We start from the raw sequence: 22,792 nt of genomic DNA, 5'->3' as shown, positions 1-22,792 counted from the left end.
TAATGCTGTGAAATGGACATGGAATTACTTTTATCATAAATGTGTCTTATATTTTAAGACAATGTGTAGAAATACTTGTGATACACAGCTGATCGTCAAGCCCATGGACATTTTAATTTTTATGCCCCCGTATCGAGGGGTGTATAGTTTTTGCCCTGTCCGTCCGTCTATCTGTCTGTTCGTCTGTTTGTCCGCAAAAACTTTAACATTGCCCATAACTTTTGATTGGTTACAGCTATGGCTTTCATATTTCACACGTGTATTCCTTGTGACAAGACCTTTCTTTGGGTACCACCATATTTGACCTTTTAACCTTGACCTTGGAGTTTGACCCAGTTTTGCAAAATTTTACCCAACTTTAACCTTGGCCATAACTTTTGAACAATTAGTGCTAGGGCTTTCATATTTCTTATGTGTAATCCTTGTGACAAGACCTTCCTTTGAATACCAACAACTTTAACCTTGACCTTGGAGTTTGACCTACTTTTGAAAAACTTTAACCTTGGCCATAACTTGTGAACCGTTGGTGCCAGGGCTTTCATACTTCACATATGTTATCCTTGTGACAAGACCTTCCTTTGGATACCAACAACTTTGACCCTTCGACCTTGACCTTGGAGTTTGACCTACTTTTGAAAAACTTTAACCTTGGCCATAACTTGTGAACCGTTGGTGCCAGGGCTTTCATACTTCACATATGTAATCCTTGTGACAAGACCTTTCTTTGGATACCAACAACTTTGACCCTTTGACCTTGGAGTTTGACCTACTTTTGGAAAACTTTAACCTTGGTCATAACTTTTGAACGATTGGTGCTTCGGCTTTCATATTTCACCTGTGTATTTCTTAGAAGAAGGCCTTTCCTTGGGTACCATTAATTTTGACCATTTGACCTTGATGTTTGACTTTTGAAAACTTTAACCTTTTCCATATCTATTCAATTGTTGCTGCTAGTGCCTTCATATTTCACAGGTTTATTCCTCGAGGCAAGACCTTACTTTGGGTACCAACATATTTGATTTGCATTTGAGAAAGTTTAACCTTTGCTATAAGTTGCCATACGGGGGGCATCATTGTTTCACAAACACATCTTGTTTTTTTTTTAATTTTTAAGGAGGGGTCATTTAATTTTTTTTAATTTTTAAGGAGGAGGGGTATCCCACTTCACTGACTAGTTTGAACATTACATCGATCCCCCCCCCCCCCAAGTCCGCACGCAATAGCTCAAGATTTTCTCATTTTTGCCTTATCCAGACCTGGAAAGGTGTCTGTCATCGTCGGATACCCACGGGTGATCTCGTCTTTACTCATCACCCGGGTGATGAGTAAAGACGAGATCACCCGTGGGTATCCGACGATGGGTGTCTGTCTGTTAATAAAGCATTTTACAGGTGGGGTATGAATCATGAGCTTTGGCCAAACATTGACTTGAGCAAAAGGAGAATATGCCAGCCACATTTAATAGGCATTGTAAAACGTCAACCAAATGGCCTGAAATTGAATAATGTGGTAACGCCTGCACCAGAGTTCATACTTACTCCTCTTATATTAGATTAGATATGAGAAGATGTTAAAGGACTTTAGGTTTTTATGCCCCCGTAATCGAAGATTCTGGGGCATATAGTTTTTGCCCTGTCCATCTGTCTGTTTGTTTGTCCGCAAAAACTTTAACATTGCCCATAACTTTTGATTGGTAGGAGCTATCGCTTTCATATTTCAAATGTGTGTTCTTTGTGACAAGACATTTCTTTGGGTACCATCATATTTGACCTTGGAGTTTGACCCAGTTTTGCAAAATTTTACTCAATGTTAACCTTGGCCATAACTTTTGAACAATTTGTGCTAGGGCTTTCATACTTCAAATATGAATCCTTGTGACAAGACCTTTTCTGGATACCAACAACTTTGACCCTTTGACCTTGACCTACTTTTGAAAAACTTTTACCTTGGCCATAACTTTCGAGCAGTTGTTTCCAAGGCATTCATACTTCACATGTGTATTCCTTATGACAAGACCTTCCTTTGGATACCAACAACTTTGACCCTTTGACCTTGACCTACTTTTGAAAACTTTAATCATAACCATAACTTTTGAGCAGTTGTTTTTAGGGCTTTCATACTTCACATGTGTATTCCTTGTGACAAGACGTTCCTTTGGAAACCAACAATTATAACCCATTGACCTTGGAGTTTGACCAAATTTTGGAAAACTTGACCCTTGGCTATTACTTTTGAACAATTGGTGCTAAGGCTATCATACTTCACATATGTAATCCTTGTGACAAGTCCTTCCTTTGGATACCAACAACTTTGACCTTGACCTTGGAGTTTGACTTACTTTTGAAAAAAAAACTTTAACCTTGGCCATAACTTTTGAGCAGTTGGTGCTAGGGCTTTCATACTTCACATATGTAATCCTTGTGACAAGAACTTACTTTGGATACCAACATTTTTTATCCCTTGATTGACCTTGACTTGGAGTTTGACCTACTTTTGAAAAACTTTAACCTTGGCCATAACTTTTGAGCAGTTGGTGCTAGGGCTTTCATACTTCACATATGTTATCCTTGTGACAAGAACTTACTTTGGATACCAACATTTTTTATCCCTTGACCTAGACTTGGAGTTTGACATACTTTTGAAAAACTTTAACCTTGGCCATAACTTTTGAAGGGTTGGTGCTAGGGCTTTCATATTCTACATGTGTATTTCTTGTGAGGCCTTTCCTTTCCTTTCCATAAATTTTGACCTTGACCTTGATGTTTGACTTATGTTTGAAAAAATTTAACCTTTTGCATATCTATTCAATGACTGCTGTTAGGGCTTTCATATTTCACAGGTATATTCCTCGAGACAAGACCTTACTTTGGGTAACAACATATTTGATTTGCATTTGAGAAAGTTTAACCTTCACTATAAGTTGCCATACAAGGGCATCAGTGTTTCATAAACACATCTTTTTTTGTATGTGAGTCTACCTTGATGATTTACAGATCAAGTTTGCAAATCATTTCGCTTTAATGAGTTTTGACTGAATTTCAGGCATTTTAATAATTTTCAGGGATTAACATGATTACACAGACTAACATTGTTTATGCAATACTCTCAGAATGCTTTCATATTCAAATACTCATACTTTTGCTAAGAGCAGGGGATATTTGAATGTCCATACATCCATCTGTCTATCTGTAACACTTTAGTTCCGGATGATATCTTTAAGGCTTTAGCTTTTGCAATGAAATTTCATATCATGACTCCCTGTAACTTGAAGAAAACCCTATTCATTCCGAGGTCAAACGTCAAGGTCAGAAATTCATAAAAAATTGCATAAAATGGTTTCCAGGTAACTAATTCTCCTACAACTTATGAAATGAAACTGAAAGTGATGACTCTAACTCAAAAAACATCCCTACTGATTTAGGGCCAAAGGGTGAAAGATCAAGGTCACAAATTCATATATGGTATGATCCTCACAACATCATGACTCCTGTGTCAACTCATTGCCATGGGAACTCTGATGTTGTGAGGGTGATACGTTATAAAATGGTTTGAAGATTCATTTCACTACTATCTATAACTACACCATGACTCTTATCAATTTGAAGTGAATGGGTCAAAGGTCAAGGTCACAAAATTGTATATTGTTTCAAATTGTTTTCAGATAACATATCAAATAAATTTCTGTTCCTAAAGGGGGGGGGGGGGGGGCATAAATTCCCTGAATTAGCTTGTTTTATCTAGAACAAATTGCTTTCACAAACAAGAGGCCTATGGCCCTCATCACTCACCAAAGCACTTTGGCTAGGAAAAAGCAGAACTCAGTTTAGTATCGAAAAGTTTAAATACAAATGTGGTTCCAACATTTGATCTTCTATTGAGGCCTTGCCCTACCTCCTGGGACATGATTGGAACACATCTGAAACTACTCTACACAAGGATGCATCTGAATTGATAAGACTGGCTTTGATGTTCCCGAGAAAATTTTCATTGATATATCCCTTATACTTTGACCCCCTGCTGTGGCCCCACCCAATCCCCAGGGGTCATGATTTGAACAAACCTGAATCTACACTACCTGAGGATAGTTCCATATTAATATGACTAATCATGGCTTTGCTGTTCTTGAGAGGAAAATTTTTCACATTTTTTTCCTATATATTCCTATGTTAAACTTTGATCCCCCATTGTGGCCCCACTCTACACCCTGAGGTCATGATTTGAACAAATCTAAATCTATACTACCTGAGGATGCTTCCATATCAATATGACTACACTAGACTTTGCTGTTCTTGAGAAGAAGATTGTTCAAGATTATTCCCTATATATTCCTATGTAAAATTTCAATCTCCTGTCCTGGACCCACACTACCCCAAGGGGTCATGATTTGAAAAAGTCTGAATCTACACTACCTGAGGATGCTTCCATAATAATTTGACTTATCATGGCCTTGCTGTCCCTATATCCCTATGTAAAATGTTGATCCCCCATTGTGGCCCCCTTCCCTCCCAGGGTCATGATTTGAACAAACCTAAATCTACAATACCTGAAGATGCTTCCATATTAATATGACTCAACAAGACTTTTTTATTCTTGAGATGAAGAATTTTAAAATTTTCCCCTATATATTCCTATGTAAAACTTTGATCCCCCATTGTGGCCCCACCCTACCCTTGGGGGGGGGGGGGGTGTCATGATTTGAATAAACTTGAATCTACTCTACCTGAGGATGCTTCCATATATGACTTAACATGGCTTTGCCTTGAGAAGAAGATTTTCAAAGATTTTTCCTAGGTATTACTATGTTAAAATTTGATCCCCATTTGTGGTCCTGACTGAACCCCAGGGGTCATGATTTGAACAAACTTGAATCTATACTATGTAAAGAAGGTTTCACATAAGTTTCAACTTTTTTGGCGCAGTTGTTCTTGAGAAGAAGATTAATGATACCAGCAAATTTTCACTATTTCTTAATTATCTCCCCTAGGAAGGGGGGCATTCATTTGAAAACTTGAATCCCCTTTACCCAAAGATGCTTTGTGCCAAGTTTGTTTGAAACTGGCCCAGCTTTTCTGGAGAAGAAGATGAAAATGTGAAACATTTACGACAATAACGACAGACAATGGACAAATTTTGATCAGAAAAGCTCACTTGAACCTTTGGATCAGGTGAACTAAAAATAAATAAATAATTAAGAGCTTCTATTCCAATTTGCAAGAATTTTATTGCATTGAATACATTGCAATAACATCAATTCATAACTATGCTCTTCAAGCATGTCAAGTCAATTTAATGTACAGAAATATACATGTTTATCATGTAGTTACAAACTAACCACCATAACTTTGCAATGCTCTGCCATTCCTGAAGACAAACAAGTAACAAGGCAAGTAAATAAAATCCTAAGACAACTAGAGTACATGTATATATATATATTTTTTCCTTGCACCTTCAGATTATTTCAAGGAAATGAATGAAAAATAAAGCATCATATATGACATGCCAAATTCAAATTTAAAAAGAAAAATAAAAAAAAAGCAAAACATGGTTTAATATAGGATCTCCCATAAACCTAGTTTTTCCAAACTTTGTTTTGCTTTTTTTTTTATGAATTTAGGACACCACATAAATTCAGAACTGATGATAGTTAACTGCACAAGAAATGTGATTCAAAAATACTGACTAGAACACTTCGAACCAACTGATATAAATAACTTTATGCCTTAATTATCTTTTTCAATAATTCATATACCGGGGTATTCTGTAAATGTTAGCACACACACACATATATATATGAAGTTCATGTTGAAAAAATATTTCATGAATTTATCACAAAATGAGATTCAATGGCAGAAAAATCTTTATCACATACAATGAGTTTAAAAAAAAGAAAGAAGAAAAAGTCATGAGATTCTCTTAAAATTTGATCATTTCATACATTTGTAAAAAGCACCTAGTCACTACAAAGCAATATTATACTTCAGTGTCTAGCTTGACATTAAATACGAAAACTCTCCAATGTTCCATCAATGTGAAGCAATCTAAGGTAGACATCTGTCCCGATTCCTTGCATGGTCTGCATGCTTAGGCTTCCACCTAAATACTCCGCATACGTTCTGGAGGAAGGAAGTCCAAATCCATACCTAGAAAAGAAGTCATGCACCACAAAGCTCACAAACATACAATTTTAAACTCAAGATATATCGTTCGTTTGTAAAATGCCAGGGCTACTGACCTTCATGTTGAACTTTGACCTAGTTTTAAAATTGTTTTAATATCTGTATTTTATTTTTGACTTTCAGTTGTTGGGCTGTGATTTCTAACATTTGAAAAAAAAAAACTACTACTAACAGTTGAATTTCGGTATCTCAAACACCGATATCTCAAATATCATGAATATGTCGAAGTGATTTGGGAGTCCCAACCACATATTCCTTTAGTATTTTACCCTTGAAATCTCGAATCCTCGGATATTTTAGAGTTTTTTCTTGGTCCAATGGAGTTTGAGATAACAAGGTTTAACTGTAATGCCTTGAAACTGAACCTTTAATAGATGTGCTTTGATATTCTGCATGCATAGTACATGTCACAAATTGTTTTATTTTGAAAAATTAATTAATATGTACTGGTTATGCATTAAGTTACAAGGCATTCAGACTTTGAGGGCTACTTTGTGACCTTGAAATTGGTCTTTGACCTTATTTTTGACCTTACAATTAGTAAGATGACTTTCTTTTCAATTCTACGACATCAAGATTTAATTAAAATTTCTTTGGTGACCACCTTATGGCTTTCATCTATCCTGTGTAAATGTTTCCATCACCAAAGATACACATTCCTAAATTCCTAGGGAAAGGAGCTGCCTTTCATTGCTTGATTGAATACATCAATTATACTCCAGCTAGCTCAAAACAACTGGGGAATGATTAATCATTAAAAGAAAGTAAGGACGAACACATCTGAGGGAGGGATAATGCTCAACATAAGATGTATTCTATGCAAGTTTGATCCAGGTACAACCAATTCTTTCAAACAAACTGGGGAGGGTTGCTGAAAACTAATTTCTTGATAAACATTTTTTTAACAAAATATTCAATGCTGCAAAAACTTACCCATGCATTCTGCCTGGTACCTCCCCATCCCTGTTAGAAGGGTTGGAAATTTCATCAAACAAACCGACCTGTGGTTCAGGGTCAATGTTGTTGTTATTGTTGCCTGAGGTTGTGAAGTTGTAGTTGTGCACTCTCTCTACAATGTTGTGAGGGATTCCTCCCCCTCTGTCAGACACTCTGAAAACAAGAAGAACCTACATACAGTATCATTTTACAAAATCATAAAATCATACCAAGTGATACCCGTACTGGTACTTTCAGTTTAAATTCGGCTTAGTATTCTAAATATCTAGCTGAACCGTCTCTCAACTGAGATTCTTTGGGCACTACTGTGTCCTGAGTGTCATTGTGACTGCCTCAGGCAACTTTTGGACAAATACATATTGAAAGCTCCTATCTTTAATAGACAGTATGCCCGAGATAAACACAGAAGGCTCAAAACTCTGAAAGCTCAAAACTTGAGATAAACACATATTTGATATGACTGTTGTCCCCCACTTGAGATAAACACAAGGAAAAATGGTAAACTCATTGAAAATTCTCAATGAGATGAAATCAATGAAAGATCATATTAGATCTTGATCATATTAGATCTTATCTCAAGCACAAGATAAAGACACAGAAGTTCAAGTTTGAGATAAACACACAGAAAGCTCAAACTTGATATCTCATACTTAAACACATTGAAAAGACAAAGTCTCAACAGGTCTTTGTGTAAATTTCTTGTTAAATAATATTTTTATGTTTTGCTCAATTTTGCTCAAGCTTGGTAAGCACAGATTCATAGAGTATACAAATACAAATACATGTCTATAATGACCATCAGAAACTTTATCTCAAAAGTCAAGGCCAATTTAAATGTTTGTGGAATTTCCATGTCTGGTCTTTATTACATGCACTTTATTCTATTTACATATCATGATTGTTTTCATTTCTTTTCATTATTTCTTTCCCCCTGTTTACTCTCAGTTATGAAATTTTTTTGTTGTTTGTGATTTTTCTTTTCAAATTTATTAACTGACCTAAAAAGTAAAATGAACAATTTTCAAACAAAATATATTTTTTCTGGCATTGTAAGTATATCAAATAAACAATTTTCAAACAAAATATATTTTTCAGTCATTGTAACTAAGTATATCAAATCTTGATTAATTTATAGCAAATTTAATATCTGTTTGATTATCATACACAATAAATTAAACTGCACCTTATCTTAGTGTCTACATAAAATCGCATCTATACATGCATTCATAACATAATAATTCAATAATTGTGTTATTTAACATGGAGGTTATCCAACAGTTTGTATTGTGTCTGAAATCTGATCAGACAGGAGTCAATGGTTCTTTTATAACCATTGTCTCTGAACAAGTCAACACCAGCTGAAAAAACATAATTGAGATGTTTTATGATCAATGGAGCAATATATTCCATTCTGGCACATGAAAATCACAATGCAGAGTCACCCTTTTTAAAAATTCAAATGCTATAAAAATACTCATGACACATACAGACATATTGATATTTTTCCATATTTATATAAAATGATAATTACTTTTAATGGGAAGTATGAAATCAATATAACAACAAGGTATTTCACTAACTTTCTTTTTTTTATTTTTTAAACCCACTGAATTTCTAATGTTTGCTTTAAGAAAACAGCATTTGATGTTTTGAGTAAACATTCAGAGAATTTTATCTGATAATCATAGCCTTCAATTGAAAGGAAATGTGCCACCAAAATCTACACCAAAAAAGGGTAAGTGGTGCCTAGCGGTGTTGTTGCCAATTTATTTAAATTAAGGCAACAGAAGCAGTACAGTCTGCATTGGGGAACACTTCTATACAGATTGAGGGTTGAATGTGTCAAGACTGAAGAGAGTTTGGACAGATTCTATGTGTAGGCATTATAGTCAGTGTTAATTTCGTTTGGGGAAAAAAGGTAAACATATTAATGCCATATTAGTTTAATAATAACGTACGTTGTCTCACAGTATCAGTAATTATAACTTTTTTTCTGTCATGAAAAAATAACTCAACATCAAAATGTTATGATAATTAAATGGATATTTACTCTTTCTACTAAATGTGTAATATGTTTTAAATTGACTTCAAACTGATACCAAAAAAGGCTTATATTTCAACGTCACCAAGGAATAGTTTAGAATTTTCCATTTTGACAGTCTCGCGATAGGAATCAGAACTGTCAGTTCAAGAGATTAGATTTCAAACAGAGTTGATCTCTTTTGAAAGATCTGACAAAAAACCTTTAAACTAACAAGAACACTTTGTAAACAAAGATCAGATAGACAGGTAGTAGGTTCTATAACAGACAAGTACGACATGACTACTCAGGAAATTAGTATATTGTGTCTTCAGGGAGGAAGAAAACTTAGGGTAAGATGTGTACAAATATATCAATATTTTTACCAGGTATATATGATAACTACCAGTCAATAATTTGCATTGATTAATAGCAACCTAGCCTATTTTGACATTTTCCATAATGGGTTCATAGAGATATATGGTTATAAATATTAGTTAATTAATTAATAAGCATGGGAATACATGTAATCCCACATACTGACCATGAGCATTGGACTGTGTACAATATATCCTCATGTTGACTAGGAACGATGATCTGTGAATTTATACTACTCTAATGAATCTAATTAAATCATGACAATTAATAATTATGAATGTGCCATTTTCATAATCAGTGAAAACAATGCACTGTATTTATTTTAATTTAATTTTTGAAATTGTATATGATAAATATTTGATATTATGAAATTTGTTCATTTTTTCCACATTAAATCATAAATGGAAAGACTGTTCAAGTTCCAAATGCACGCAAGTGCTCACAAATATATAATACTGATTACTATGAGAAAAACAAAATGTAAATCAGATTAAATATTATGTACTGAAGTGCTATATCATTTGGCCACTAAATCTTTAAATGTTGATTTAATTCATTACATAATAAGAATCTATAAATATCCAACTTATGGAAAAGTACACAAAAACCAAACCTGGCAGGAAGGGGAGAAAAGGGGGGGGGGGGGGTACACAATTTGAACACATTGGGATCATCATATTAACAATAATAATGTCATATCAATTATGGTTATTGTTCTTTAGATTTTTTAAGCCAAAGAAAAAAGTTTTGTAAACGAGAGTTTCAATTCTTTTTTGGACTCTTAAACTGAGGGTCATGCTTTACATAAAAAAGAGATACCATTAAAGCACATTAGTTCAATTAACTGTTACTATGTTTTCTTGAGAAAATTTCCCAATTACATTTTTGTGTAGAATTTAGGACCCCCTATCAGCATTGTTCCTAAGAATTCAAATAGCAGGGGACATTAAAAAAGTAGAAGGGTGTCTACGGTTCCTCCCATAACAAGGGGTGGAGGGGGAATACCAGAATAACCGGAGATTATGTCATTATAGGTGGGGAAATTACCTGGCCCCCAGGTCTTAGGGACAACCCTACCCTATTCTAGTCTCAACCTCAGATAATGATTACTTGATGGTTTGAACAATATGGAATCTAAAATACATTAATTTAAAAAAAATTACTTTAATACATTACATACAGTGTATCTGTACCAGTAGTTCTAAAGAACCATTTAACAACTACTTCACTGTTTTCTTAACTGTCTACACTTAAAAGGTTCTTTATTTGAATTTAATTGAATGTTCTCTATCCAAAAATACTTTGTACCAAGATTTGATTGAAATTGGATGATTTTTATAAATAGTGAATACATTCTGTACAACTGCTTCACTGTTTTCTTAACTGTCTACACTTCAAAGGTCCTTTATTTGAATATAATTGAATATTCTCCATCCAAAGATACTTTGTTCCAAGATTGATTGAAATCAGATGATTTTTATAAATAGTGAATACATTCTGTATAAAATGCTTTAAATGTCACATCTTAATAAATATTACTAAATGATTAAATTGTACCTAAAAAATACAGTTTATGGATATAATAAAAGTTATTTTGATAGCCAACTGGAGCTCACCCCCCCCCCCCCCCCTTAATAAATGGTACACAAAATCGATCAGTTATCTCTTTTACACAATGTTACATGACGTGTAGAAAAAATTGCTGAGAGCATAACTTATTAAGATTAACAGGCCAAAGGTTTTATAGACCTGTAACTAGTCATTACTCAATAGACAATTTAAATAGCAACAATAAGCAGCTTAAATGTATTAGCGGTTTTCTTTTTCACTTCAATATGGATTTAGTATTAAAAATTAGTTCAAAGACCAAGTCATGCATGGCATTTCTTTAACATAAGTACAGACTTCTAAATAGGTATTACATATATTTATATACATATGAAAATGATAGTTAACGATGGAATATCATGAGTTTGATTAATGAGATTGTTATATAATTAGGCTTACACTATGGAATTACTAAATACATTCTACAGGTAATATTCAATATATTTTGTTTTTTTTTCTTTTTCTTTTTATTACGTTTTTTTTTTTTTTTTTTTAACTTTATACGTACCAATCTTGCCAACTGCATTATCAATCACTGTTTGAACTTGCCATATGTGTACTAACTTCTGAGATATAATTAGTCTGATAAAATTCACTGAAAGAATTTTATTGACATTTTCAAAGGTTATCAAACTTCTGACACTGTTAAAGTCTTTTTCTACATTAATTTTTCACTCAAAAGCCTAACTTACTCAATATATTCAACAAATTGTTCTCAAATGAAACTCTTTCGTTTCTAGAACCAGTTTTCAATCACCAATCAAATATTCATAAATTTATATGATGGTAAAAAAGGTTCATTTTAGGTTAATAGTTACTCTAGGAAGCAGTTACTCTATGTGGATTTGCTTTTTTTTTTATAGCCGTTAATAAAAATTGTTTTATCTCCTTGGTTCACCAAGAAATGTTTATACATGTACGTTCACATATATTACACTTCCCTCATTCCTCAGGTATTAATTATTGATCATCACTTCTTTTATTGTTCTGTAATGAGGCTCAACAGAAATATACACACCCTCAATCTATATTTACGTATGTACATGTTCATGGATTATTGGATGAGATATTGATCATTTTCTTTTCTTTCATTTAAGGCCATTCCTTTGTCTTGGAAAGAGATGAATCATGAAGTTTTAGCTGAACACCATTTGGAACCATAATGTGGGACTACCACGAGAGGATTTCATTTTAACCGTAATTTATCTTGAGACAAATTTGATGCACTTGAATCACCTAGTTGTTATAATGCAGCTCACCATGGACCACAGAAGCAGATCTATGGAGTACGGCCAGGACTGTGACTCTGTGAATTATGATCAGGATGTTAATGGTAACACCCAGGACACAAAATCCGAGGAAAGGGACAGTGGAACGGGACTCTCCAGTCATTCCACCTCTGCTGATCCCATGAGTATGGACGACTCAGACGAGCCCCCCAGTATTGGGGAGGAGCTGAACTCCTCCTCCTATCACTTAGACATGGATGGGGAGCTGGTGCCCATTAACAAAGATGAACTACAGGACACATGTAGTGATTGTGAGGCCTCTCGTACTTACACTGTACCCACCCCTGTCAGTTTCATTAATTCTAACGAGTTAGTAGACCCCCTTCAGGAGTTGAATCAGATAAACATCAAGGAAAAAAAATATCCCGTTCTCCCCTCCATCAGCAAGAAATCGTGTACACCACGCTCCCACAGGAGTGAAACGTCACTGGACAATGAACTACTTGAAAAAAGTCTAGTGAGAGAACTGACCAAAAATCAAATGGACTTTTCAAGAGAAAGAATGGAAAAAGAGGCAGATTTTTTTGCGGATCATCGAATTAATACAAGCAAAGTAAAAGCTACCCCGCGCACTAATCCTCTCCCTCCTATAAGACCTGCAAATGTGTCTTCTCCAGATAAAATGGGAACATGATAACTGTGCATAACAATATTAGCATATAGTGAGGTTTTCTTGCTATGACAACAAAATACTATCTTGTTGCAAATGCTTCTTCTCCAGATAAAATGGGAACATGATAACTGTGCATAACAATACTTATGAGCATATAGTGATGTTTTGTGCTATGACAACAAAATACTATCTTGTTCGAAATTATTGCACCATAAAATGTGTTGAAAATTTGCATCCAAAAATTTACCACTTAACATGATCTGATGATATTTATCATATATGCAATTGTTATTTATATACTATGGTGTTTTTTTTATAATCATTATAACTACACTAATCTATGCAGATAGGCATTTAAAGAATTTTAGACAAAATAAGGTTGGATTTACTGTACTGCAATTTTTTTTTTTTTGCATCTCTTAAAACTGAAGAGTTCCTATTTATTGAACAACAACAGTTGTCCAACATGACTATATAAAATCCCATAGAAGTATATTATTTACAAAATAAGCTTATTTTACCTTTCCAATTCCAAATTTATTTGTACTTGAATTTGATTCAGTTACCATATAAAATCACATGTTGATGCATTGGTTTAGACTTATCATGCATTAAGACTTCTACAATCTCTAAAATACTAGTTCAAACCTTGAAACTATTACCTTATATAAAATTCCTACAATTATACTTGTCAATATATCATTATTGCCAGGCTCATGGTAAACCCTCTGATCAAATGAGACACCTATACAAATTCTATTGGGAATTTTAAGATGTACGTAATGCATGAACAAAGCTTGGTTGACCAAGACACAGATAAATTTTAAAACTAGCTGTTGTAAATTCAATTGTGAGCAAACAGCCATATTACTGTATCTGAATTATATATATTGTCAAATTTTTCAGCAGAATTATGATAATAATGCAAGGTTTTTTCTGTATATGTCAAAAATGATTAATAATCACAGCTTTCCTCTAGATTTATTTTTTCTTGATAATTCTCACATTTACATATCACATATGAATCCAGCAAAAATGTCTGAAAGAGAACCTTATAGTTACTGTTTGTTGTTCAAACCAATCTAGAGATGATGTACAGTTCTGCATTCATACAAAAAAGATTGCTTTGATGTAACAAGCTTAAGTTTCAAGTTCGATTTATTGCATATCACATCAAACTGATTGCATGTCACCATTACAAATCAAAATGTTTCATGCCTTCTAAAGCATAATTTATATAGCGCTTCAATATTCACAATGCAATGAAAATGATTTTTTATTAAAAAAAAAAAATTGTAAAGTGAAATTAAAGTGCCACACAAATACTTTGGATTTTTGTCATTGTACATAAAAATAAAAACATGAACCTCAAAGTTGGGGAAAAAAGATCGACTCCGTCTTCAAGAAATAGATATCTTACGATGGTTTTAAAACCCTAAGAAACATAAACCTCTCTACAACTATGTTACTGGTCCAGGGGAACAGGGAGTGTATTTTTTCAAAGTGAATAACTTGGCATGTTTTCTTATGTAGGGTGAATTCACCATGCATCAGACACCCTTGCACTTCAACAAGTTCTAGCGATATCGCTACCGACTGAATATTATCAAAATGGAACTTAACTTGTAGTTTTGTGGTTAAAATATAAATTTTTGACACAATTGTGCCCTATTTATTGAGAAAATATCATTAAAAACCAATTTTTTCCAAATAAGTCAGAATTCACCATGGATCGGACAATATTCACCATGCATCGGACATACAATATTTAAACCAGAAAAATATCATACCTTGATCTCGGCGCTTTAAAATTAGTGATATCGAAACATTTTTATCTTTTATTCAAAAATTAAACTTCTAATTAACTTTGAATGACTATTTCGATCCACAAATACGAAGAGATTTTAGTTGCTTCACATCGCCTTAGAAAGGCTTTACAATGCTAGTAAAATGGCAACTCGCATCTTTCTCTCGTGGGTTATAATCATCTAGTTTAAAGAAATAAATTGAGTCTACTTCTAGTCGTCATATATTGATTATTTGTATTTTTACTAAAAATTTAGAGTTTCTATTTTCTATTTCCGTAAAAAACAGATGTCATTTGGGTTTTACATGAAAATGGAAGTGATAACCCATGCATCGGAAAGTGTCTGATGCATGGTTAATTTGTGTCCGATGTACGGTGAAATAAACATACTAGTTAAAAACAACTTTAAAAATATTATACAAACATTGAAGTAAAATTCTTGAAAAATTTCTGTAAAATTATCAATCATTGACAAATTTTACCAAGGTCTGACCCGTTCCGTTGTCGTCTATTTAAAAGAACGACAACGCTAAAAATTGCAAAATCTTAAAATTCTGGTTACTCCCCTTTGATGATGCAAAATATGACGTAATTTCAAGGCCATTCTTGTGGTATTTTTATCACAACATGAAAATAAAAATTGGCATCATTAAAAAGTGTAATTCTTCATCTTTAAGAGGGAAACAAGTAAAAACACGGGGAGACTCAGGTTCAATGAAAGTTTATTGCTTAAAGTTGTCCAAAGCAAGGTATGTGTCCGATGCATGGTTAACTCTGACACCCTACCGGTATTTTGAATTTGTTGTCCATTGTCTTTTTTTTATATATAAACAGTAAAACTTGTCTAATCCGGCCACCACTGGTTCCAAAGAAATTGGCCAGATTAGACAACATTCCGGATTAGACAACATTTTAAACAATTGAAATTTACTGAAAAGGACTTGAAATTTACATTGTATTAGACAAGATTTCAGAATACACAACATCCGGATTAGACAAGTTTCACTGTATATATAAATTATGCTCCATTCGAAATTCATCCAAAAGCATTTTGCAACTCTTCACATTTTCTTTATTAAATTCATTCAAAATTAGCTGCAGAACTGTAGCTCTCCGAAAAAAAAAAAAGACAGACCGGAGAGCTACAGTGCCACCCATAGAAAAAACTGTATATTTATTGCGCACAAAAAGCTGCGCTCGGTTCTGGATTTATTTCTCAAAATTCTTACCTCAACTGCACAAAAGCTCGATTTCAAAAAATTCCTTAGACCTCTATCAACTACTCTTGTGGTTGACATCTTTACGAAGCGCATTATGCCGAATTGTCTAGCCACCCAAAATGGCAGTATAAATAGGCGAAATTTTGGATGGTCTCAATTTCAGGCCCAGGAGGGCTATTTACAACAGTTATAGGAAATGTTTTGATGTGGGAATAGTGAAAAAATGTGTTAGGAACACACGGTCAGTAATATTTTGAGATTTCAGTTTAAAAATACGGAGAAATAAATCGAGAAACAGCGCACTTTTTTGTGCGCAATAAATATACAGTTTTTTCTATGAGTGGCACTGTAGCTCTCCGGTCCGTCATTTTTTTTTCCGGAGAGCTGCAGTTCTGCAGCTAATTCAAAATTTGCTCATTTAAGATGAAGCCAAAAAAAGAAGAAAAAAACTTTTGAGCAAGAAAATCAAAACAAACTTGATTAGGAACATGTAGGTACAGTAATTTTACCTTATAATGAAGTCCAGATTGTTGTTGGCTATTGTGACAACAATATCAGGTATATTACTCCTATTACTGGCATGACTCTCAACAGAGGCTCTAAAAACAAAGATTTAATTTAGTCTTTCAAACAAAGATAAAAAGACATCATTTGGCATTTTGCTCAGGTTTCAAATATTGAAAATGTAAGAGAGAAATCAAGAAGATAAAAAATGTCATTACCTATAGGCATTTTTCAAAACTTCCGTCAATATGTACTCAAGAGGTTGTGGTATATAAGGAAATTTGGCATGAAGATGTCCATTTAAACGAATCTGAGGAGAGTGCCCATATTTAGACAAGCATAGGTTCCTGCAAAAAAAAAAAAATCTTTTAAATTTTTACAAATTTAAATCAATTCAAATCAGCATTTCTTTAGGAGGTCTATGAGTATTTACATTTCTATTATTAGTTCTGCTATTGAGAGTAAAACATGAAAGAAAACTAATTAACAATAACCTCTCATTCTAAAAGGATGATTTTTTGAGACTTCAGTCTTTGCTCAGGTTCTTATTATTAGAAAGATAGCTCATTGACAATGTAAAGTGTTAATCTGTCAAGTTGACATGGTATGGCATTTATTACCTGATACTTTCAGCACATTGTTCAACAAGCATCCTCGGGGAAAAGTTTACATCAACAATACCAACATGGTTTGGCTGTAAATTATTGCAATCCATAAACAAATAAGTTCAAGAAAACAATCAAACCATAATAAGATGAATGAATTGAAAAGCTTTAACCTTTGATAAATTTATATATATATTTTGCCAGTAATAACGTCTTAAAAAACTACTCACTCTTTCATCATGTAGAGCAACATGATGCTCTACTAACAATCGAATTCCTAGTCGAGATTTTAACATCCTGTCCAAAAACAACCTTATCATTTCTTCATCCTAAAATACAATAAAATATGACTTACTATTTTCAATAACATTTATAGATTTTTCTTGAAGAGAGTATCTTTTTTTATTTTAAAGAGTTTAAGTTTACTAGGTATTTTTTTTTTATTTCTATTTTTATCAACCAAATGTATCACACAATGAACATGGCAGGAAATGATAAAAACATTAAAGAAGGAAATTAAAATCATACAAAATATTCATTCAAGAAATTAATACTATCTAACTATAAAGCTACTTTTTGTAGTGTATAAATATTTTTATATTTAATCATTTTTTTTCTTCAGATGATATGTTTGTGAACATATCATTCAATTTTTCTGGTTGAAACATTTTTGCCAAGATGGCAATTTTACCAGTTCCATCCTTTCCAATGAAGCAGCCCTCATAAATCATATCCCCATCAATACCTGAGTTTTTTTTTCAGAAATGACATGTGTATATGGTGTACCTGAATGTGCCTTCTGCATTCTGAGAATCCTTCCGCAAGCATGGTAACGACATTGCTGTGATCATCAAGTAAAGTCTTCAGTGTGTTTGTATAGGCATGTTCTGATTTAAAGTCAACAATCTGAAATAGACAGATACAAGTTAGCTTAAATGTTGTTATTCTAACTATAGAGTTTATGCACTTTCAAATCCCCTATATCAACTAGAACATAATAATCTAAAATTGACAATAAACAGCTGTCCTAATAGAACTACAGTTCCTCACCAAAATATCATGTATGCATACATATTAAACTGGCAAACTCAAGTCTTCCCTTTAAACAATTTGGGATTCCTTCTTATACCCTCACTCTAGATTTTCTTCCATGGTTTGAGTGAATTTAGTTCAAATTTTGGGAAATAGTGTACTTTTGTTTAATTTCTAGCATAGCAGTTCAGGAAATAATGTTTTCCAGAAGTGTCCACCAAAGGTAGACAATATATCAGACAGTTCAAATGGTCAAAAAATAGGTAATGTACCAGAGACACACAATATACAATTATCAATCAGATGTGGTATATTTGCACACTTCACTGTGTATGTCTTCTGACCAAAAAATAAAAACAAACAAACAAACAAACAAAAAACTTTTTTGATGATTTGGAAAAAAAAATTGACTTACTGGTGGGTGTTCATGTAGTATGTAAAATGCTCTGATGTACATCTCATGCTGTAAAAGAAGAAATACAAAGCTGCTCATACTTAATGTATCACATAATAGGACACTACCATACAATTCTCTATACTTAATAAGTTTTAACTTAAGAGAAAAAAGAAAGGAACTAAATACTTACAACTTTAAGTATGGTAGGATTACAGCCAACAATGAAAGGAAGTCCTCGAAAACCACGGATTCTGTGAGCAATCCGTACAGGCAGTTCATTGTGTAGATACTGAGCACTCCGCTATTTTAATGTAAAAACTCAAATATCATCACAGATCTTGTTACAGATTTCGGCAACCCAGATTTTTCTATTCATATACATTTCCTATTCATCTAATTAAATCAAGATAATTTGCATATATTGTAGAAGCACTTTTTTACATATGGTCTTAACTTATGCTATGTAACAATTTTTCTGCAGAAATTTGTCTGGAGTACTAAAGTGCATGTACATGTAAGGCATATAGTGATTATCTTAGAAATCTGCATAATTTTCGACCCGCAGATTAAACAGAAATTGTGATTCCATGGAATTATGACCCAATGGAAAAAAGTGTTTTTACAGTACTTGTATATTGAAAGAATGAATTAAATTTTTGATAATTCATGAGTACATGAACAGTGACCCTTTAGACCAGCATATTTCATGAGGCAAGTTAGTGCTTAAAATTATGCAGGTGTGAAGCATTGTAGTTCATGTACCTCATGAATTATTGAAAATAAAATTCGTTTCTGATATTTACATGTACAACATGTATCTGATGATTTGACACAAAATATGACATGATTCAACTGTCATTTTTGAAAAGCAGCAGATTGCACTACTAGTATATATTTGACATCAAGTATGGTATTATGATGTCACAATAGTATCAGTGAAAAAAAATCATCCTCATCCATGTCAGTTCATGAGATGTACATGTACTGCTGTAATGAAGTTCTTTTGAAACAATAGATAGTATTCGATAGACAGGATTTTAGCAGGAGTTATTTCCCGTTGGTTGCCATGTTGGAGGTATACAAGCCTGAATTCCTTCATTATTCAACCAATTCAAACTTGTCATACTGGGCAATTGGGTGAAAATAACACAATTTTTCTTACAAATTTATGTTAACACAAGCTCCTTTAATTCGTAATTTTAGTGTTTTAAAGATTTTTGCCCTTATATTTCTGCCATACAAGTTTAAAATTGGTTGCTCAAAGAGGAAAATTCGCTCATTGGACCTCCAATATGGTGGCCAATGGGAAATAACTCTTGCTAAATTCAGGCCTATTGAAAATTATCTATATGCACATTGTCATGCTTAGTGATATATATAGATTCTTCAACACCATTCTTTACTAGATTATCTCACTGACAGTTTGAGTTGTGGCAGCATCTCTAGAAGTTTGTATCAGAAAAGTTGAATCATTCAAGCTTACCTGCCCTATATTATTCCACAAGAATTCTTGATACTGACAGTTGGAAGCAAATCACAATTCATTACAATTTACTCTTCACATTTCATTATAAATAATATGTGCATGTTTATTTTCTGAATTTTTGTGACTACAGGGGCCCATTTTACAAAAGAACTTACGACTATGACCAAAATCTTTAGTTAATTGTAAAATTTTCTACAATAAATTATTCTGTTAAAAATTGCCAGCGCAAAAATACCTTTGTACATTCCTCTAAAAAGATTAAAACCATGTTCAATTTATTTTAAATTAGAAATTTATAAGCAGAAGTAAATTTTGGTCTTAGTCATAAGTTCTTTTGTAAAATGGGCCACAGATTTTTTTTATTTCAATGAACAAAATGACCATACCAGTAAATGACTATTATCTGGACTCTTTCCAGCATACAGCAAAGTGGTTGGTGTAAGTCTCACAGATGGCTGCAAAATTTATTCATAGATAGGTTATCATACAAATATTGTAAACTTACAGTCCTAATCAAATATAAATCTAAAGATGTCTCCTAAAACAAACAAGATAAACATTATTCTTCCATGTATCAAGTTCATTTTTATGTGAGGAAATCCTTAGTTTGCAATCCTGTATGCAAAAATGAATAATAGTACTACAAAGTTTAATGTTTATAAAGTCAGAAATCTGATTTACATGTTCTTTTTTCCTTTGAAAAGTACACCTGATTTAAATGTTAAGTGTAACTAACAAAATAAAGTACAATTTATTTCCCCTTAGACTGAAACATTGCACTTAGTTTCTGTGTACAGCTGGTGGAATTTACATCTATCAATAACATAGATGCCTCATCATCAATATTAGTAATTACATGTTTCTATTAAAGTGTATATATGTCCCTCTCATTATGGACCTCAAGAAAATAAGTGCACACTTATTAGGTTTATTACTAACTGTCTCTGGGAATATATCATGTTGATCAACCTTGCCTCATTGTCTATGAATCTGAACAGCCCGATATATATTTCTGTAAACGGTCAGTAACAAACCCATTGATACGATACTTATATACAACAAATTGTATGGTACTATTTTGGGATATTCAAAATCTAGTGCTTCTATGGGTCTTGAGCAAATAATTGCAGTTGCAAACAAGAACTGTTACAGTAGTGATTCCACTCATCATAGTCAGCTGAAAGGCAATAAAATATAAATTCCACTGAAAATTGTAAAGGTACAGTAATTGCTGTGACATGTTCTTTGAAACAGCTGGTGTATATTAAACTTGGTATGTTCTAAGTCTCTCTCTCTCTCTCTCTCAAATTCTGGTTTAAATATCATTTTAGATATCATTTATCAGCATAAAATATTTGCTTTAATTAAAGGCCAATGCGGCATACTTTGCAATAGTCCGAAATATCTGACGTTTTCCAGGCTTTTTTCACGATTTTGATATTCATATGCCAGTAAACTTCAGAACCAGCGACATTATGAAAACTGGAAATTTTGCCTTCTCCAGCCGGAGTTGATTTTTGATACTTGCAAACCGAATTAGATGCCGAACTCAAAATTTATCGATAGCACAATGCTTCTAGTACTCACTAATATCGATGAAAAGAAAACAATCACTCCACATTTCGATACAAGATTTTAAAATGCAGGAAATGAAAACAAATCTCGACAGTCAGATAAAATGTTTTAATCAGATTGTATATTTTATTAATGAACCATAAAAAAACGATGTTGCTGAGTACTAAAGTATTGTACTATTGATAAGTTGTGAGTTTGACATTTAATTCGGTTCGCAAGTATCGAAAATCAACCCGAAAATGCCGCCTCCAGTTGAAGGCGGCGAATTCCCAGTTTTCATAATGGCGCTGGTTCTGATGTTTTCCTGGCACATAAAATATCAAAATCGTAAAAAAAAAACCCAGGAAAACGTCAGATATTTTGGACTATCTTTGCAAATACTGGCATTTGGATGGGGTGGGGATATAGGTCATTTTTAATCATTGATATATTCAATATGTAGAACTTATTATTGTTATTTTTTGTATTGTAGCATTTGCCTTTGTGTGAGACATAATTATTAGGTTATCTTGGTATCTAGTACTTGTAGTACAATCATGATTTACCTTTGCAGCCACCTGTTCGATGGCACTTTGGTTATAAAAAGAAGACACTGATGCTGAGGCTAAACGCTCTGAATAATCTTTTGTTCTGTAAAACTGCTTGAAATTTAAAAAAGAACTTATCAATCGAGAATACAACAGAGATCTTTCTATTGGCTGTCTTCCTTTCAAACAGCTGATTGTCGCCATCTTGCACTTTCAAGGCCTGTCTATATAAAAGTTTTCTTAGCACGTTCAAACATTTGTCAACAATTTAAAGTTTCATAAAATAATATATTCCTATCCCGGTTTCCATTCACGTCCGATGTACAGTACGTCAGTATGCTCTTTGTTTTCATGTCTTTCCTCACATCCACATGAAATCAGAAATGGCCTTGACTTATGGCGTCGTCAGCTATTATTTTCGAACTTAGCAGATTTTGATTAACGATGTTTTGCATTCCCGTTTAAGAAATAATTTGTATTCCAATTTGTTATTTAATTATTCAGTAAATTTAATATTTGAAGTTGCATGCCTGAAAGTTTCGTAAACAGCATGTAACGTGACCTCAGTCACATGACATTTCAAAACACGGGATGCATC

The 22,792-nt window shown here is 33.2% G+C and overlaps 2 protein-coding genes across 2 annotated transcripts; one reads left to right on the top strand and one right to left on the bottom strand.

Annotated features, from left to right (window-relative positions):
- Positions 1-5,196: 5,196 nt before the first annotated feature.
- LOC133205499 (3-methyl-2-oxobutanoate dehydrogenase [lipoamide] kinase, mitochondrial-like) lies at positions 5,197-22,578 on the bottom strand. The gene is made up of 11 exons (XM_061341327.1): positions 22,213-22,578; positions 20,479-20,547; positions 18,797-18,907; positions 18,625-18,672; positions 17,964-18,083; positions 17,408-17,506; positions 17,193-17,266; positions 16,791-16,919; positions 16,578-16,667; positions 7,110-7,286; positions 5,197-6,140 (listed from the first exon to the last, which is right to left on the bottom strand). The coding sequence occupies exons 1-11, from the start codon at positions 22,396-22,398 to the stop codon at positions 5,996-5,998; spliced, it is 1,248 nt and encodes a 415-aa protein (XP_061197311.1). The 5' UTR covers positions 22,399-22,578; the 3' UTR covers positions 5,197-5,995.
- On the top strand, positions 12,223-13,171 carry LOC133206251 (uncharacterized). The gene has a single exon (XM_061342200.1). The coding sequence runs from the start codon at positions 12,361-12,363 to the stop codon at positions 13,060-13,062; it is 702 nt and encodes a 233-aa protein (XP_061198184.1). The 5' UTR covers positions 12,223-12,360; the 3' UTR covers positions 13,063-13,171.
- Positions 22,579-22,792: the final 214 nt, after the last annotated feature.

This window comes from Saccostrea echinata, unplaced genomic scaffold (genome assembly GCF_033153115.1).
Source record: "Saccostrea echinata isolate AGI-Se365-2 ecotype Australia unplaced genomic scaffold, CSIRO_AGI_Sech_v1 ptg000054l, whole genome shotgun sequence".
In the NCBI taxonomy this organism is placed as follows: domain Eukaryota; kingdom Metazoa; phylum Mollusca; class Bivalvia; order Ostreida; family Ostreidae; genus Saccostrea; species Saccostrea echinata.
The sequence above is the reverse complement of the archived record's forward strand: the minus strand, read 5'-3'. Positions and strand labels throughout refer to the sequence as shown.

Coding starts and splice junctions, on each gene's coding strand:
- LOC133205499 (XM_061341327.1), bottom strand. CDS start 22,398: ATGGCGACAATCAGCTGTTTGAAAGGAAGACAGCCAATAGAAAGATCT. Junction 18,673..18,796: donor ATCCTACCATACTTAAAGTT/GTAAGTATTTAG, acceptor CTTCTTTTACAG/CATGAGATGTACATCAGAGC. Junction 18,084..18,624: donor TACTACATGAACACCCACCA/GTAAGTCAATTT, acceptor TGTCTATTTCAG/ATTGTTGACTTTAAATCAGA.
- LOC133206251 (XM_061342200.1), top strand. CDS start 12,361: ATGCACTTGAATCACCTAGTTGTTATAATGCAGCTCACCATGGACCAC.